The sequence below is a fragment of the Ochotona curzoniae genome, unplaced genomic scaffold (assembly GCF_017591425.1).
Source record: "Ochotona curzoniae isolate NIBS_2020 unplaced genomic scaffold, NIBS_Ocur_1.0 contig_3622, whole genome shotgun sequence".
Classification (NCBI taxonomy): domain Eukaryota; kingdom Metazoa; phylum Chordata; class Mammalia; order Lagomorpha; family Ochotonidae; genus Ochotona; species Ochotona curzoniae.
In genome coordinates this window covers 2100275-2118041 of record NW_024465926.1, presented here as the reverse complement: position 1 = coordinate 2118041, position 17767 = coordinate 2100275, and the positions used below count along the sequence as shown (strand labels likewise).

The 17767-nt window shown below is 58.9% G+C and overlaps 1 protein-coding gene across 1 annotated transcript; it reads right to left on the bottom strand.

Moving 5' to 3' along the window:
- Window positions 1-4165: 4165 nt before the first annotated feature.
- Window positions 4166-17767, bottom strand: ZDHHC7 (zinc finger DHHC-type palmitoyltransferase 7). The gene is made up of 8 exons (XM_040982283.1): window positions 17729-17767; window positions 13556-13640; window positions 10117-10446; window positions 7510-7634; window positions 7078-7174; window positions 6621-6702; window positions 5888-6018; window positions 4166-5550 (listed from the first exon to the last, which is right to left on the bottom strand). Exons 3-8 carry the CDS (start codon window positions 10429-10431, stop codon window positions 5374-5376), a joined length of 927 nt encoding a protein of 308 aa, XP_040838217.1. The 5' UTR covers window positions 10432-10446; window positions 13556-13640; window positions 17729-17767; the 3' UTR covers window positions 4166-5373.

Below are 17767 nucleotides of genomic sequence, written 5' to 3'. Positions count from 1 at the left end.
AGGACATGAGGTCCTCTGGGACCAGCACGGGCCTGGGCTGCTGGCTGGGGGCCCCATGAGAAGGCAAAGGCCGTGTGTGGCCGAGGAGAGAGCTGCGTGCCACACCCTCTGCCCCGTCTCTGCCAGCACTTCGATTTCTGATTTCTGTAGCTGGCCATTCTCACTGGGCTGAGTCCTCACGGTGGGTTTTGTCTGTTTTTGCGACCATTGCCTGTGCTCCCAGGGCCTTAGCTATGTCTTACAAGGGTTAGCAATATCTCCCGCTGTCATTTGATAGTTTCAGGTCATAGATTAGATCCTAGGGCAACTTAGAGTTGATTTTTGTAACAGGTGTAATGTAAGCATCTTTTTTGTTGTTCTGTCTGGGTTTCCGTTCTGTTGCCATACCAGCCTCTTTGCATTATGGCTGTCCCGCAGTCTGTCTCGCAGGCTGGAATTGCAATGCCTTCCACTTGGCTTTTGTTTTTAAAGACTGCCTTCGCTCTTCGGGGTCTCTTGTGTTTCTCTGTGCATTTTGGCATCGTTTTTTCAGACCTGAGGAAAAGACCACAGGCATTTGGATTGGGGTCATGTTGAATCTGTAGGTGGCTGTGGGTAGCATGGACAGTTGATTTTGATTCCACCGTTCCACTGACGTGGAAGGCTCTGCATCCAGAGAGATACCGCAGGTCACAGCCCCGTGTGACACCATGGCCTGGGAGCCAGCAGGTCTCCCATGTGTGGCGTGTCGGAGTTCCGGGGCAGAAGGCGAGGGGAGATGGTGCAGCTGGCGGGCTCCTGGTTGTGAGTGTTCTACTGCTCTGGGCATGTGGCCAGCCCACGGGCAGCCTGGTCTTGCATGAAGCCCAATATCTGTGCCTTCCCACCCCCGTGAAAGACACCCGGCCCTACATCCTGCTCTCCTATGCTGTGTCTGCCAGGAAGGGGTCAAGCATGACCACTCCTGTTTGCCCCTGCCGGGAAGGTGCTGTGCGCTTGTGGAGAAAGGAGACACTTGCTGACCATGGCCATGAGGATCCAGGAGGGGACCCTAAGGCCTCCATGGCGATGGTGGGGTGGGTGCCGCGGGGTGTATGCAGGGTTAGTGGTCAGTGAGGGGCTGGGAGCTGCCCCTGTGAGCGCCAAGGGCTGCTTGCAACTGGTGCTCCCGGTAGCCGCTTCCCCCTTGCCACCTGCAGTGCATCCTCTGGTCCACTTCTCCCAGTGGGAGCTAAGTGGTCACCTAGGAGGCACCCATTTCACAAATAAAACACTCCCCCCAGGTGGATGCCGCCCACTCCCGTCCGCCCAGGCGTTGGGCAGAGCAGACACCATGCAGTGCCCGAGGGCTTCTGGGGCTCCAAGGCCACGCCAAGAGCAGGCGGGAGGGATCCCATCTGCAGGATCGGGCACTGGGGGTGGCCAGGCAGTGTAGCTGCTCTGCAAGTGCCTGAATGGACGCCACCGACCCCGGGGAGGTATGGACAGGCATGGTGGCGCTGTGTCACCAGCCTCCCGGTTAGGCTCCTGCTAGTGGAGTCCCTGGGTAGAACCTCGGTGCCTTTGATGGACTTGGGGCACCCACCTGCCCCTCTGAAGGGGCATGGAGCCAGCCTAGGGCAGCCCACGGCCATGGCCACACCAGGGCTGCAAGTCTTCCCCTCCCTTATCTTGTCCCACTTGTGGTCACCTCAGGGTGGACACAGGCTTCCATGGTGCTCAGCCATGCTCCAGCAGTCTCTCCGCTGGACTCTGCCTCGGGCCTGTGGCAGCTCTGCCAGTGGTCCTGCAGCAGGGGAGAGCTGGCTCTATGGCCCCTGGGGTCTCCTCCAACATTCAGACACTCCCAGCTGGACGGGGAGGGTACACCAGTCACTCCAATAGGGTGGGTAGCTCTGGCTGCTGTGGCCAGGTTCAACAGTGGCACAGGGCAGTCTGAATTTCCAGGTGTGTTGAACAGGGCCCTTGGGCACAGCTGGGTCAGGCCACAGTGTGTGCCTCAGCAGCTGGGGTCATCGTCCCTCCCCGGGCATGGCCTTAGCAGGCCAGTGCTGGGGTCTCTGCGGCCTGCCAGGAACAAGACACTTGGCAGGGGTGGGGGACAAAGTGCATGCCTTGGGGATGCATGAGAAATGGCCTTTGTTTGCTGTAGTTTTAATTTAGTTTTTAAAAAACCCACACAACCTAGATTAATAACCTGTCAGTCCCAGCAAAGCAAACAGACTGAATGAGAGCAGCAGGACCCAGCCTGCTGGTGCTGGCTTGGAATCGGACCACCCGGAAGTTACCACGGTCCCCAAGGACCAGCGTGTGCCAGGCATGCCCTGACCATGCACCACTTCCTTCCCAAGAGGAGCTAGGACTGTCACCAGGAGGGGCGTGATGGCTCCAGGAATGCAGCTGGCCAGCCCCCTCCCAGCCAGGCCAGGCCTGTGGTCAACACATGGCCTGTTGGGCTGGCCACTGCCATGCCTGACAGCTTCCACGTGACATGACCCTGCAGCCACTGCTCCCATGGGAACATACCTGAGTGAACCAGCCAGCTCGTTCTTGCTGAGGTGTGGCTGACCACTGACAGCGGGGGACTGGAAGCCCCCCCATTAGCCATGGAGCTCAAATAGGGACATTAGAAGATGGGGCAGGGAGGGGGCGGCCCATACTCTCCACTGCAGCCCTGAGGGCCTGGACGGAGAGCAAGTGCAGGAAGGGGCCGCCAAGGCTGCTGTTTGGCCCTTCATCCAACACACGGGAGGATGGTTCTGGGGTTGCTCTGTTCTCCTGGGCACCCAGCTCTGACCTCTGCCATGCTGGGCACAGGGTTGTCTCTAGTTGGTCAGACACAGGCGGGGAAGGAGGGTGGGCTCCTGAGTGCCCCATGAGCCCAGGCTGGCCTTCATGGCCACCACAGCTGCAGATGGCCATGCCCAGCAGAACCCAGCCCCACTCCAACCATGCCATGGTCCCACCTGACAGCCGCTGAGAACCCACGCACTTCCACAGCCTGCTTTGGGGATGTCCCGAGTCCTCGTGCATCGATTTGGAGGCTGCCCAGGCCATCTACATCCCTGTCCAGGGCCTGGGTTCAGGTCCCAGCTTGGCGTCAGACCCCAATTTCCTTCGAGTGCAGGCCCAGGAAGGCAGCAAAGGATGGCTCAAGTAGCAGGGTCAATGCACCCACATAGGAGACCTAGACTGAGTTCCAGCTCCTGACTGGGGCATTTCGGCACCGAACCCATGATGGGAGAGCTCTGCTTAAACCCCTGTCTGCCTTTCAGAATAGTTTCCCAACCCTAAATGCTTGTGAACCAACTGGATGGATGAACCTGCAGGGAGCTGGTCTGGCCGCGTGTGTGCTGGGCTGTGCGGCATCTGCTGTCCTCTGGCGCCCTCTGGTGGTGTGCACACAGCTGTGTGCTGAGCCCACCCTGATCCTGCAGGTGCCTGCAGCTAGCTGGAGCAGCGGCCTGGGTCCTCACGGAGCCCTGCGACGTTAACCTGGCCCGTTCCTGGCACTCACTATAGATGGTGTGTCGGCCAATAGTGAATAAGCATGACGCACTCCTCCTTATACGGAGGGGGTCCCAGGGCATGGGGACAGCAGCAAGGGGGAAGGAAAACTGTGCTTGCCAGGTGCCAGCAGAGGGCAGCAGTGAGGCGAGTTTTCAGTGGGCAGCTGTGCTGTGTGGGCAGAGTGGGGAACGTGCAGGCACCAGAACAGCAGGCTGGTAGGGAAATGGCCCAGCCTCTTTCTCCACTGCCTCCCAGGGGTGTGGGGGCCCCCACGTGCTCCTGGGTGTGCAGGGCGCAGGCTGGAAGGGGCCTGGGGAAGAGGTGAGCTGACTTCAGGGGCCACAAGAGAGGGGGCAGGCTCTCGTGGAAGGATCTGCACTGACGGGTATCTGTGAGTCCAGGGTCGTGGAAGGGGGCGGGGGTCCCTCCCGTGGGCATCCACGTGTCTCCCTTGCCGAAGCGCTGCCTCCCCACATGGTCCTGTGGCTCGATGTGGCCATCTTGCTCACACTCGGGAAAGCATCCAACAGGGGTGTCCAGCGCGACACTGGGCCCACAGGGAGTGTGGGCAGCCCCGTCTGTGAGCAGTCATGGAATACTCAGCCTGAGGTCTGAGAATCCGGCAGCCCCGCACATGCACCAGCACCAGGAAGAACTGAGCCGCTGCATAACCGCATGAGAGCGTCAACGGGTGACTTTATTCCATATAAAAGATACACTGAGAAGAGGTTGACAAGTCGTGTCTCCTGGGTGCGCACCCTCATGCCCAGGCTCAAGACTACTCAACAGGGCACTGAGGGAGGAGCCTCAGGCCACAGCCCAGGGGACAGGTGTGCGAGTGAAGATGCGAAACCATCGCCGGCAGCCCCTCCGGCTCCTGGGTCCCTCCGCCGTGGCCTGCTGGTCCCATCGGCTGGTCTGCATGTCCGGCAGTGGCCGAAGCCCTGGCCAGAGCAGAATGTGGGGTCATGTTCCCAGGAGGGAGACCTCAGCCTGCTGTGCCACGGGGAGCACAGAGGACGACCCTGGAATGTGCCACAGCCACTGCGGGGCAGCTGGGGGAACAGCACGGACCAGGCGAGTTAAGGCAAGTGCCCGAGGAGGGGAGCCACCGGACCTCGGATTTCTCAGCTCCCCACCAAGGGTCCTGTTTATCACCTGGGCTGTGCAGAGACAAGCAAAAGTAAACGCCAAGCTGCTGGCATCCTGACCTGGGCAGAGGCAAGCCACCCTCACCCCCGACGCTGCGCCATGTGAGGTGAGCCCCGTGGTGCTGTTGCTCATTTGGCTGTTCCAAGGCCCCCACACACTCCCACGTCTTAGAAACCTGCCGGCAAGCAGCACATGACTGCCACTCGGATGGAGGCACTCGGGTGGGCACGAGGGGAGGTCCGCCCCGCCCCGCCCTGCAGCAGCATGTTCTAGAAGCCAGCTTGTCGGCTGTCACAGCGCCGGAACAACACTGCCCATCTCGACGCACACGCACAGCACACACACAGCCTCCTCTGTGGGCAGCGGGGAGTGCAGCAGGATGGGCCTGCCGCTCAGTGCAGTTTAGGGCTCCCAGAGCCCCGAGGTCCCGGGCCGGCGGCTCACCCAGGGCAGCAGGGACACCCCAACGTGGAGGCTTCCGGTTCCTGGGACTTTGTTCTCTTCAGGACGGAAAGCAGCAGCTCAGTACAAGGATTTCACTCTGAGATCCCACCCAACGTCCTAAATGCAGGCCTGCTCAGCAGCAACGGGCTGCAGGAGGGCCCAACGTGTGGCTGTGGCATAGGATACTCGGGCCAGTCCACGCTGCCAGGCGTCTGCTGGCACTCACTTGCCCCCTGCAGGCCCCAAGCGAGTAACGGAATGTTGCCGAGCCCCAGGCCAGCGGTGGTCTCACACAGAGAACTCTGGGCCGCCTTTCCTAGGTCTCAGCTGCAGCCGCCTCAGTCGGAAGCCGACAAAGGGGTTCATCCAGAGGAGTGAGGGGGGACCCCCGAAGACAGACTTCATCCCTTCCCACCGCAGCCGCCGCTCCCACGTGGGCTTCTCGCTCCTCAGCCGCTCGATCTCCTGGAAGCAGAGAAGCAGGTGGGCGGGGCCCTGGGCAGGCCGAGGGAACCCGGTGCTCCAGCGAGGCAGCCGGCGTGCGGTGACCCCGGCCCTCGGCTAGACCGCGGCACTGGCACCAGGAACACCTGCAGCGCAGGGCACGAGGAGGCCAGCTCCTGAAAGTCACAGGGCTGCCAGGCCCAGCCCGCTGCCGCCCCCACCAGCTGGGCCTGGAAGCACGCACGGCCAGCCATGAGCTTGAGGGAACCTGCCGAGGCTCAGCCGGACACAAGTGACCTCCCAGTGCACCCTCCGTTGCCACGGGCGCCACCCCAGTGCTGGGGCCTGACCCACCTACCGTCTCGTCGTTGCATATGGAGTGGATCTGGGTGCCAAACATGACGGCCGTGAAGGTGAAGAACAGAAGCCCCTCGAGGCACAGGAAGATCAACAGGATTACAGTAACAGGAGGAGAGAAGTCGCTGCACTCTGCGGGCAAGAGGGGCAGCAGCTGACGGCGGGGCAGGTGGCACCTTGGCCAGTGCCCGGGGCTCTCACACTGCCCTCAGGCTCGGCCACTGCTCCCCAGAGCAGGATGCACAGCTGCTTTCTTGGCTGGCAGTTTTGGAAGATCCCGTATTCTCTGGGATTTCTATGGCCACGGGACGATGGCCTGGGCACTGAGCTGCTTAGAGGGCAACCCAGGCCAGGAGAGCCGAGTGCCCTCTGTGGTGGAAGGAAGGCAGGAGGCCCAGCTGGACGGCTAAGAACCGTCTGAGGTACAGCTGCCAGGCCCCAGCAGCAGTGCCCGCCGAGGCTGGCTGCTCAGGCAGTGAGCATGGATGTGGTGAGGTGACCCATGCCCACTTCTAGTCTCAGACTCCGTAAACATAAGCCAGGACAGCAGAATCAACCGCCTAAGGCAGGACGGCGGCTTGGCTGCCCGATCCCAGCAAAATGGAGGCGCAAACCTAACCCTGCTCTTTTCTACAGAAATTGAAGCCATTCCTAAAATAGCTACAGCCTTTTCTTCACAGCTTCCCAGTGGTGGTCCCATCTCAGCCCATACGATGGAGGGAGCCCCAGCTTACCAGTCCACTGCCCTCGGACACAGGAAATGAACTGCAGCCCGCAAAGGATCAGCGCGTGGACCGAGGACAGCGCTATGTACATCTAGGAGGAAGGGGGGCAGGTGAGCAGCTGAGCCCGCCCGCCGAGGCTGAGAGCTAAGCTGGCCATTGCACTCCACGTGTCAAGAAAACAAGCAGGGAGGGAGTGAACTGGGCAGCTGACTTCTGCCTACCCAAGTGGGCACTAGGGCAAACAAAATGTTACAGAAAAACACACAGCAAAGATGCTATCTACAACAGTGCCTTGAGGCCTCTGAAATGCCAGGTCAAGGCGAGCCCTCCCATCGCCTGGCAGCACCCCCAACCCCCGGCCAGCACTGCATTTTCACCAGACTCCTGCAGGAGAGGCCGGGGCACAAGCGGCCTCCTGACGCAGGGGCTTCGGCGGCGCGGTGCCAGCCCGGGAGCCTGTACTCACCGTGAAGAGCACGAAGAACCGCTGGTTCTTCTCCCCCACGCAGTTGTTCACCCACGGGCAGTGGTGGTCCATCTTGCGGATGCACCGTTTGCAGATACTGGAAAGGACAGTGCACTTTCCAAACCAGACCCCGCAGCACAGCCCCCCGGACAGCTTCAAGGCTGAATGCCACCACACCAAGCCACATGCCCCAGGCCACCAGGCCAGTCCTGCAGGCTCTACGTCCCTGTCAGTAAAACATAAAACCGGACCCAGAGCAGCGGAGAAAGGGGCTGGCGGCAGGAGGACGCTCCGCCTCCACCGGACTCCCCAGGGCTGCCAGCCTGCAACACAGGGTGCTGGCACAGCCTCAGGCCCCTTCCCAGTGCGGCGTCTCCTCGGGCAGGAAGGGTTCCCAGTGAGACAGTCTGTTGGGTGGGGGCGCCCCAGTACCTGCAGTGGTGGGCGCGCTCCGGCTTGATGCAGCAGCACTTGGGGCACTTGTAGATAACCTCGCCCGGCTTCAGCTGCAAGCTCTCCATGTACTCTTTCGTGGCATTGCCCTTGGGCACCGCCCCCTGGAGGGCGCAAAGGAGGAAAAGTTTAGAGGGAGTTGAGTAACTGCGGAAATAACCGTAGGTTTTTTACATTAGCAAATCACCTAAAGAATATCAAATACATTTTAAAAGTCCATTACTGGGACAGGGTCAGAAGTTTCCTATTTTCTACCAAACAAACAAAAAACCCTAACAGTGAAATAGGCAAAAACTGCTTCCTTCCTTTCCTTCCCGTGAACTGAGAACTCGCCTGCGGGTTCTCCAGCTTCTTGTGAGCACACTAGACACGGTCAGCCCTGCCCCAAGCGCCCACCTGACAGCAGGGGTCTCTAGTGGGTCACCTGGGGTTCTCTGTCAGCTGGGAGGGGGTCTGGCAGACAGGAGCTGCAAGTGGACTTTACAGCACACTAGCGCTCCGCCAGGCATATCACGTCCCTCCCCAAAGCACACTTGACCTGCTTCAACATGGTGGCGTGTGTGTGTGTGTGTGTGTGTGTGTGTGTGTGTGTGTGTGTGTGTGTGTGTGGTGGGGACAGGGCAGCAGCTGCCAGGAGGAGGGGAGGTCAGGCCAGGGGGCAGGGTGAGGCCTGAGCTGGTTGCAGGAGGTGAGGTTTAGTCTTGGGGACAGCAGAGCCCCCTGACAGCATGCACGTGTGGGAGAGATCCTTCTGCAAGCCGTGGCAGTGTGGAAGGTGTCTCAGAAACAGGCAGAGTCTCAGAGTCTCGAGGCAGCAAACAGGGTCTCCAAGCTGGGGAAGGTCACAAGTGGACTCAGACCCGAGTCACAGCTCAGCAGAGACCATGCCAAGATGTCCAACTGCTCCCCCTGCTGCCCTCCCACTGTGTCCAGTGCCCCGGCCCTACGCGCCTACTGGCCTGTCTGCCTCCTCTCTCCTGGGCTTTTCACAGGCTGAGGCCCTTCTGCTAAGGACGGGGCAGGGACGGCAATGTGGCTGCTGAGGGCCCACCGTGTCAGAGAAACAAAGGACAAGCACCCTCATTGGCAGAAACAAAACCGCAAGGCATCGCCATGGCAGTCTGCATGCACGTAGCTGGAAGCCTGGCACAGACACGGCGCCCTCACCACAGATGCCTGAAAGGAGGGACCTAGTCAGTGGTCACCAAACGGGGCTCTTTTGACGATGGGCACCCAGGGAGAAGCCGGGCACTTGCTGTGCTCTGAGACCCAAAGGGGACCCAGAGGAAACAGGGGACTCCAAGGAGCTCTTCTGGCTCCCCAAGAGCACTACGGGGTGAAAGTGGAAACAGGAAGACAGCCTTTCAAGCCCCCCAAGGCGCCGGCCACAGGCTCCTGCCACTACGGCAGGCTGGCCTGTCCTGGCCCTCAGCAGCGTGCCCAGCTGCTCGCTGGCTCAGGGCGGTAACCCTGTCCCACCCCAGGGGCACGCTGCCCGAGAGGCTACTGGCCAGAGAGCAGACACAGGGAGTCCCCGCGGCAGCACCGGCCGCTGACACAGCCTGCGCAGCCAATCACAGCGAGCCTTTCCCTGCGCAGCCAATCACAGCAAGCCTTTCCCTGAGGCTCAGTGTCAGACTTTTGTTCATAAAAAGTTGACCTTGAAAACATTAACTTCCTGGCATTTTCCGCAGACACAGCTTCCATCTTAGACAAAGATCAGTAGATTTTAGATATACAAATGACTGTACAAACATTGTTTTAAAGTGTTGGCAAGAAGCCTGTCCCAACGAAACTTAACACCCAGCTAATGCCCGGCCAGGCACACCTGCCTCACACACCTATAGGCTCTGTGCCCAAAGGCCAGCCCCGGGCATCCTGCCAGGCTCTGTAGTGGCCTGGCTGCACCCACCTCCAGAGGAACCTGGTGGCTGTGCCACAAGAGAAGGCCGTCTGCCTGGAGCCTCGGACCTCTGACACCCAGCAGCTGCAGGCCGACGAGCAGCAGGAAGCAGCCCACAGGGTCTCTGCTCTGGAGACGACCCCAACACACTGTCCTGATTCCACACGTGCCCTGCCCAAGAGGCGGCCTCTCCTGCCCGCGACCAGAGACCTCGAGGCAGCTCTCTGCTCCTAACTTCCCCGGAGCCCAGCAAGGTGACAGACTGGGAGTACTCCTGCAGACCCTGGAGCCTGACGCTCAGAGGACACGGGAGCCCTGGGCCCGCCTCGGCTTTCAGCCATCCCCCAGTGCAGGGGCAGGACACCCCGCCCGGGGGCCATGGAAGCCTCGCAGACGCCTCAAGGCTTGGAATCAGGCTGGCTTTCATATGGATCACCTCGAACAAGGATTGTACTAAACATCTGGCAACCAAAGCAAAGCAAACAGGCTCCGTGTGTGTCAGAGAAACAGCAACCAGACCAGGTGGGGATCAGGAGCCACGGAGCGCCGTCTCTTCTCTGGACACAGCCCAGTGGGGCCATTTCCCCTCAGCGACACCATGCCATCACACTCGCTGCAGCCACGTCGCTCCCCAGGTGGGACACAGAACACGGCGACGAGCCCCGCGCCCAGGGCACACTCACGGGGTCAGTGAGCATGGTCCGCAGGTGCGAGGACAGCGCGAGCACCGCCAGGCAGTTGAAGATGACGCCATTGACCACAGAGTACCAGAAGTCCTTGGAGGGCAGCAGCATGACGAACGTCACCACGAAGTCCGCGTAGACGACCAGGAGCCACGTCATGACGGCACAGACCATGCCACAGCCATCGCGGATGAACCAGACCCTGTCGGCCAGGTCGGCCTCGGAGGAAGAGGAGGATGAGGAGTCGTAGTTGTCGCTGTCAGCCAGGAGAGGGTGATGCTCCACATCCCGCAGCCTGTGTCCTGCCGGCTGCATGATTCCCAGAGAGCCCTGCAGGGGGCGACACGGCTGGTGAGGGCAAGCCAGACCTCGCAGGCTCAGACACGCAGACACACACCTCCCACACAGAGACAAACTACACACACACACACACACACACCACACACACAGTCACCACACACCTACACTCTCCTTCATACATGTAAGCTCACACAAACCTTTCAAACACTCTGGTGCACCCCCACTTGAACACACACTCACAGGCCACCTCTTCATGGGACATGCAATGACTTGCCTTTGGCCATTTTGTGATTAGAAAAGAACATAAAAGTTGAACTAGCTAAGGTGTGTGTTGAAGTCTTTCATCCGATTGCCTTGCTGTCTGCCACAGCAGGTCCTGCCTATAAACACCACTCCATCACCGCCAGCTCACCGCAGCCACACGCACGCAGATGTGACAGGCCGCGCGGGGTGCACACGCCGCACCCTTGAGCCCGCACATGGGCATGTCTTCTCTGCTTGGCAGGGCAGGTGCGGGGCCCAGTGGAGTCCAGCAGCTGCCAGTGCCAACCACCCACGTGCAGAAAGCTGAACCAGCACGCCTGTCGCTGTTGGAGGCAGTGCTTGTTCTCCGAACTCGCGGCCCGTACCTGCCATTTCTCCGATGACTCCACTTTTTTTTTTTTAAGATTTATTTATTTAAAAGTCACATTTTCACAGAAAGGGAGAGACAAAGATCTTCGCTCCACTAGCTCACTTCCCACTTGGCTGGGGCCAAGCTAAGCCAAAGCCCGGAGCCTAGACCACCTTCCTGGGTGCAGGCGCCATCCTCCACTGCTTCCCCAGGTGCGTGGGCAGGGCGCTGGACCGGAAGCGGAGCGGTGGGCACTCACGCGGCACTCACAGGACACCAGCTGCGACACCGGCCCTGCTCCCTGGTCTCTCCTGTACCACGTGTCATGTCGCTGCGGAGGCTCCCGGAGATGCTACTGGTCAAAGAGCAGTCGTCTCTCCTGTCTTTAACTTTCTCTCTCTTCTTGGAAAGTTAGATACACAGGGAGGAGGAGAGATGGAGAGGAAAATCTTCCATCCATTGGTTCACTCCCCAGGCGGCCACAATGGCTGGCGCTGTACTGATCCAAAGCCAGGGGCCTGGAGCCAGGAGCCTCCTCTGGGTCTCCCACGCGGTGCAGGGTTCCAAGGTTCTGGGCCATCCTCGACTGCTTCCCCAGGCCACAAGCACGGAGCCGTATGGGAAGCAGGGCTGCAGGATTAGAACCAGTGCCCATATGGGATCCTGCCACATGCAAGGTGAGGATTTAGCCACTAGGCTACTGTGCTGTGCCCTGTTTTCTTTCTAACTTAAAAAAAAATTACTTGAAAAATTTACAGAGAGGAGACAGAAAGATCTTCCATCTGCTGGTTCACTTCCCAAGTGGCTACCACAGCCAGAGCTGAGCTGATCTGAACCAGACATGTATGCTTCAAAGTGACTTTGACCGCTTTAAACAAGTGGCCTTCTATACTGGGGCGAGATGGAGGAGCGTGTGGGCAGCACACAGCTGCGGCGGAGGAGTCGGCTCTTACAGGAAAAGGGACCACGGCTGCACACCCCAACGTCACAGCAGGGGGCGTAAGGAGACGCACCATGGCCTGGCTTCCGAGCAAGTTCACTTCGGAGAGCAGGCCTGCTACAAGGGACTGACAGCGCCCTGCTTAGAAGACGAGGCTGGAGCCGAGCAATTGTGGCAATGTTTAGGAACTTGCTCACATTCCACACGCTTTGTGGGATTCCCTGAGGGGCCAGAAACGCTGACCAGTAGAAGAATGAACGCGTTTTCCAAAGTCAATAGAGGAACCCACCCTTGAGTCAGAAGAAAGCATCTTTCAAACATCGCAGTGGCTCAGAGACAAACACTGACAGGACATGGGCAAACGCTGCTGGCCCTCCCGCCGCTGGCGCACAGAGGCTCTGGCGAGTCCGAGGGCTCGGCCCGTGTCCCACGTGCCCCAAGCCTGCTCCTCCTCCAGCAAGCTTCCCTTGGGAGACTTCCTCTCCTGCGAGCGCTCTGCAAACACGCCTCTCAACCTGGGGGTGACTGCAGGCGGCGGCTGAAACCACACGCAAAGCACACCCCATCTTCCTGCCAGTGTTCTCCCTGTGCCCATACATCATCTGGCACGCTTGCCAGGAGGGTGATGTGATGGACACCCAGTGGGCCTAGGCTTCTAGGGCCTTCCCTGTGACTCAGTGTCGCAGGGTCCATAGCATCAGGAACCAAAGCAAAGTGTCCTGTGACCAAGGCCACTCTGCATCCTCGAGGGACCACGGCCCAGAGCCACTCAGTGTCCTCAAAGGGCCACAGCCCAGGGCCACTCTGCGTCCATGAGGGACCATGGTCCAGGGCCACTCTGCGTCCTTCTCCAGGGAACACTGGACAGCCCAGAGTTTGGAGGGCATGACGTAGATGTGGTCCATGTGCCCCCCAGTGTCTGCAGGGTGCAGAGGCCCAGAGCCAAGCCAGTGCAGCCTAGCCTCCATGTCCAATCCAGACCATGAGGCGGCCCTGCTGGAGGGCCAAAGACAGCAGTGTGTGTGCAGGATGCCCAGCACTGGACGCGGTGGGTCTGCAGGGCCCGACACCTGAGAGCTTCCATGCTTAGAACGGATCAGCACCCCAGAGCTCACCCCAACAGTGCATGCTGCAGAAAGCAGTCACTCAACAAGCCAGGTCGGGCTGGCTGCACGAAGTGCACTGGCACCCACTGAGTCACCGTATTTACACTTCACCAGTGCCACAGGAAGGGTGGGGAGGAAATGAAGAAATGAGGCTCTGTGCAGAGGCTGCTCCACGGCCCGGGCGCTCAGGGCCACGCTCTGGTCACAGCCAACGCCACCCTGAGGCGCATACGCTTCCGGGAGCCGCCTCCCTGCTCCTGGAGGTCATCTCTGTTCCCGAGCCCTAAGCTCTTCACCTCCCACTCAGTCACTGCTTCCCAGAATAGAAAAGCCAAGCGGCAGGCCTCTGTGCTCAGGGACCACCCTGCACACACAGGACCCGCGGCAGGGGTCCCTCAACAGCTTTCTGACGCCAAGGACCTGGCCCCTGCAGAAGCTCAGGGGAGAAAGGCCGCTGTGTGCTGGCCCGCCCGCCCTCACCTCACAGCCGGCTCGGGAGCATCACTGGGGCCCTCTGCGCCTCTTCCGCAGGACCCTTGGGTGCATGCCTTCTGGGTGACAGGATCTGCAAGACAACAGCAGCGGTCAGAAAAGGACACTGGGACGCGTTCTGCACGAGTCCCGGCACTCGGGACTTCCTCAGCTTGGAATCACGCCTCTTGTAAGCTGTGACTACTAGGAAGTCAGCGTTCCTGGGAATCACTCAGTTTAGAATCTGGGCACTCTGGCCTCCTGCTTCCATCACAAGTCTCCAAGGCAGCGCGTCGAGGGAGACTCCCAGGGTGATCCCAGCCACATCTGGCTGACCTCAAGCTCAGCTACTCACCAGCTGCTCCCTTCTCCAGAGGAGACCAGGGGTGAGAGATGTGGGCACTCCAGGCTGGCAGAATGAGCAGGGCAGGCGCAGGAAGATTCTGGAACTAAGTGTGACCCCACTGCAGGTGAGGGCTCTCACTTCCCACATGGCTCCCAGAGTCCCAAGGGCAAGGGTGGGAAAATGGGGGTGGGGGCAGTTAGGAGTGTGTCAGATTTCCTATGATGAGGGCCCCAGGGAGCGGGGGAGGCACCTGCTGTGCAGCCAGTGCAGTCCCATCTCAGAAACGAGGAAGGCGGGCAGACCTAGGGGCCGCAGAGCACTGACAGCAATGCCCGAGTCTGCGGGCCTGGCGTTCCCTCGCACAGTGCCCAGCTGCCTGGCTGCTTTCCTGCTGACAGGCTCAAGGGTTTGGGCCGCTGCTGCTCACATGGAGCTCCTGGCTTAAGCATTCAGCCTTGCCCAGCCTGGCCGTTGCATCCATTTGAGTAAACCAGTAGACATAAGAGATATCTGATATCCTTCCTTTCAAATAAGTTTTTATCCTAGGTGTTGTGGGAATTTGGAGAATGAACCAGCACATGAAGACCACTCTCTCCTCTCTTCCAAATAAACAGATAAATAGATCTTTAAAACTCGCTTGCCAACTGCGGAACTGCCAACTGTGTCCATGAGCTACACAGCAGGATTCCACAAGAATACACACATCCGTGACGCGCAGGAGTTACGGGGACTGGCACTGCTCAGAGGTAAAAATCGGACCCTCTGACTCAGCAGTTCTTCTGCTAAGTATTTAACCCAAAAAAAGGAACAAAAATTTGCACCAAACTGTTTGTAGCAGTTTTACTCACAATATCCCCAAACCAGAAACACACCAAGGTTTCAATAGGAGATGAATTAAAAACAAAAAAGGAACTGTGAGTACTTATAAAATGGCACAATTGTGCAAAAGAGGGGAAATAACTGATACAGGAGCAACACAGACCACCTTCAAAGGTGCTCTGCTGAGTGGACACGCCAGAGAAGCGTGCGCACAGGAGCTTCTGCCCAAAGCCAGGCAGGCCAGCGAGTATGCCAGATCAGAACAGGGGTCTGAGAGCAGGGACAACGACCAGGGAGACGCCCAGGGCCGCAGTACAAGCCTGGCTTGCCGTGCCAGCATCCCCGTGGGTGCTGGTTCCATTCCTGGCTGCTCCACTTCTGACCCAACTCCCTCCTAGCATGCCTGGAGAAACAGCAAGAGATGGCCCAGATCCTTGGGTCCCTGCACCCGCACAGGGGACCCAGGAGGAGCTCCACGATCCTGGCTACCACCAGCCCAGGTGGCCACAGCGGCTGCGTGAGCCGAAAGAGGCAAGCTCTGTCTCTCCTCTGTTTTGTTTCATTCAAATACAAATAAATCAGTCTCGGTTGGCGGGAAGCAGCAGTGAGCTACACTGCACACTTCATTATTCACTGGTCACGCCCCAACTTAAACATCAGGCATGGAAGTGAATGCTAGCCGCCACCTGCGGCAGTCCCTCCCGACACAGGTGGCTCTGTGATTCCAGAGCCTCATGGTTACTTTTACCTGCAACTTAAGCCAATTTCTGTCTCCTTCACTTTTTTTGGTGCTTTAAGAGGTCCTTTATTCCAGCAGGGCAGAAAAGGGAAGAGGGTGGTGGGAAAGCAAAGAGAAAAAGGCACATACCTCCTGCCATGGTGGGATGGGGCTGCCAGGGCAGGGGAGGAGACAAGCCAGTGGAGGGCAGGGGGAGAGCCAGAAGGGGAAGAGAGGTCACTTTGGAAAAAAAAAAAAAAAAGATTTATCTTTATCGGAAAGTCAGTTATACGGAGAGGAGGAGAGACAGAGGAAGCTCTTCCATCTGCTGGTTCACTCCCCAAGCGGCTGCAACGGCCAGAGCCGAGCTGATCTGAACCGGGAGTCAGGAGCTTCCTCTGGGTCTCTCACATGGGTGCAGGGCCCCGAGGCCTTGGGCTATCCTTGATTGCTCTCCTAGGCCACAAGCAGGGAGCTGGATGGGAAACGGGGCCGCCAGGACATGAACCAGTGCCCACATGAGATCCTGGTGCGTGCAAGGCGAGGACTTCAGCCACTAGGCTACTGTGCTGGGCCCCTCTCTTTCACTTTTTTAAAGATTTATTTGAAAGGCAGAGTTGCAGAGCGAGAGACAAAGACAGAGTTTCATCCGCCGGCTCGCTTCTCAAATCACTGTAATGGCCAGAGGGGGCCTGTCTGAAGCCAGGAGCCCAGAGCTGCTTCTGGCCCTCCCATATCACTTGGGCCATCCTCTGCTGCTTTCCCAAGTGGATTAGCAGGAAGCCAGATCAGACGTGGAACAGCCAGGACTCTAGTGCCCATGAAATACTGGTGCCACAGGTAGTCGCTCTGTCCACTACACGATGGTGCTGGCCCCCGAGCGAGTTTCTTAAGCACTTCCTCTCACCATTTTCGTTGACTAGTAATGGGGATCGTATTTCTCAAACATGCTAAAAATGATGCCCTGACTATGCCATACTGAAGGTGCCCTGACTATGCCATACTGAAGATTCCCTGACTATGCCATACTAAAGGTGCCCTGACTATGCCATACTAAAGGTGCCCTGACTATGCCATACTAAAGGTACCCTGACTATGCCATACTAAAGATTCCCTGACTATGCCATACTAAAGGTACCCTGACTATGCCATACTGAAGGTGCCCTGACTATGCCATACTGAAGGTGCCCTGACTATGCCATACTAAAGGTGCCCTGACTCCCTGGCGACGGGATAGAAGAGTCAGAGCATCATGATTTTTAACCCTGCAGCGCTAACAGATCTACCCTAGGACCGAGGGCTTCGATCAGAATTCAATCTATGCAACCGTGTCAATGGTCTTCTATTCACACACCCACAGAACCAGGTGAACGTGCCGCCAGCACGGAGGAACAGGGGGCCAACACCAGTGCTGCCAGGTGGAACTGCCTGCTCGCAGCAGGGCCACGCGGAGGCCCTCAGACAGCACTGGGCGGCGCTGTCCCCACGCCAGGGGTACCACAAAGCTACTTCTGCTGCAAAGAGGACGGCATGGAGGTCCTGACAAGGGACAAAAGGGACAGCATGGTAGGGGTTACCCAGACGACACGCCCTGTCACAGGATATGTACCGGAGGGCTTCAACTGGGATCCCTAACAAGTCCTCCGGGATTCTGGAATCATCTGCTGAAGCAGGCGGCACCAGGACTTAGGTATGCAGATGGCTGTTTGAAAAAGATCACTGACGGGCCCAGCACAGTAGCCTAGTGGCTGAAGTCCTCGCCTTGCACGCACCAGGATCACACATGAGCACTGGCTCCATTTCCCATCCAGCTCCCTGCTTGTGGCCTAGGAAAGCAGTCAAGGATGGCCCAAGGCCTTAGAACCCTGCACCATGAGGGAGACCCAGAGGAAGCTCCTGACTCCCAGCTTCAGATCAGCTCAGCTCTGGCTACTGTGGCCATTTGGGGAGTGACCACAGGTGAAAGGTCTTTCTCTCTGTAACTCTGCCTTTCAAATAAAAAGACACCACAGCAGCAAGAGGAGGATGAGCATCCAGAGGGCTGCCTGCTCCGTCCCCTCCGGCCGAAGCTGGGGTGCAGGCCCTGGGACAGCAGTCATGGAAGAACTGGCCAACGGGGACGCCAGGGAGATGACAGGAAGCAGGGATGCGTCTGCCCCAGGGGCTACAGGCTCTGGAAGGTGTGTGCTGAGCGTGCCTGTGGGAGCTGAGGCACCCACAGGAGGCCCACCCAGAGGTGGCAGGCAGCAGAGGAAGCTGGGAGCCCACAGAGCCAAGCAGAGCAGCCCCCGCCACTCACGAGGGAGACCCAGAAGAAGCTCTCGGCTCCAGGCTTCGG

Bases quoted from the DNA above. Each gene is read 5' to 3' on its own strand.
- ZDHHC7 (XM_040982283.1), bottom strand. From the start codon at position 10,431: ATGCAGCCGGCAGGACACAGGCTGCGGGATGTGGAGCATCACCCTCTC. The intron at 7,175-7,509 runs GTACTGGGGCGC...TGTCCTTTCCAG, and splicing joins GAGCGCGCCCACCACTGCAG to TATCTGCAAACGGTGCATCC. The intron at 6,703-7,077 runs GTGAGTACAGGC...CCTTCCTCCTAG, and splicing joins GGTTCTTCGTGCTCTTCACG to ATGTACATAGCGCTGTCCTC.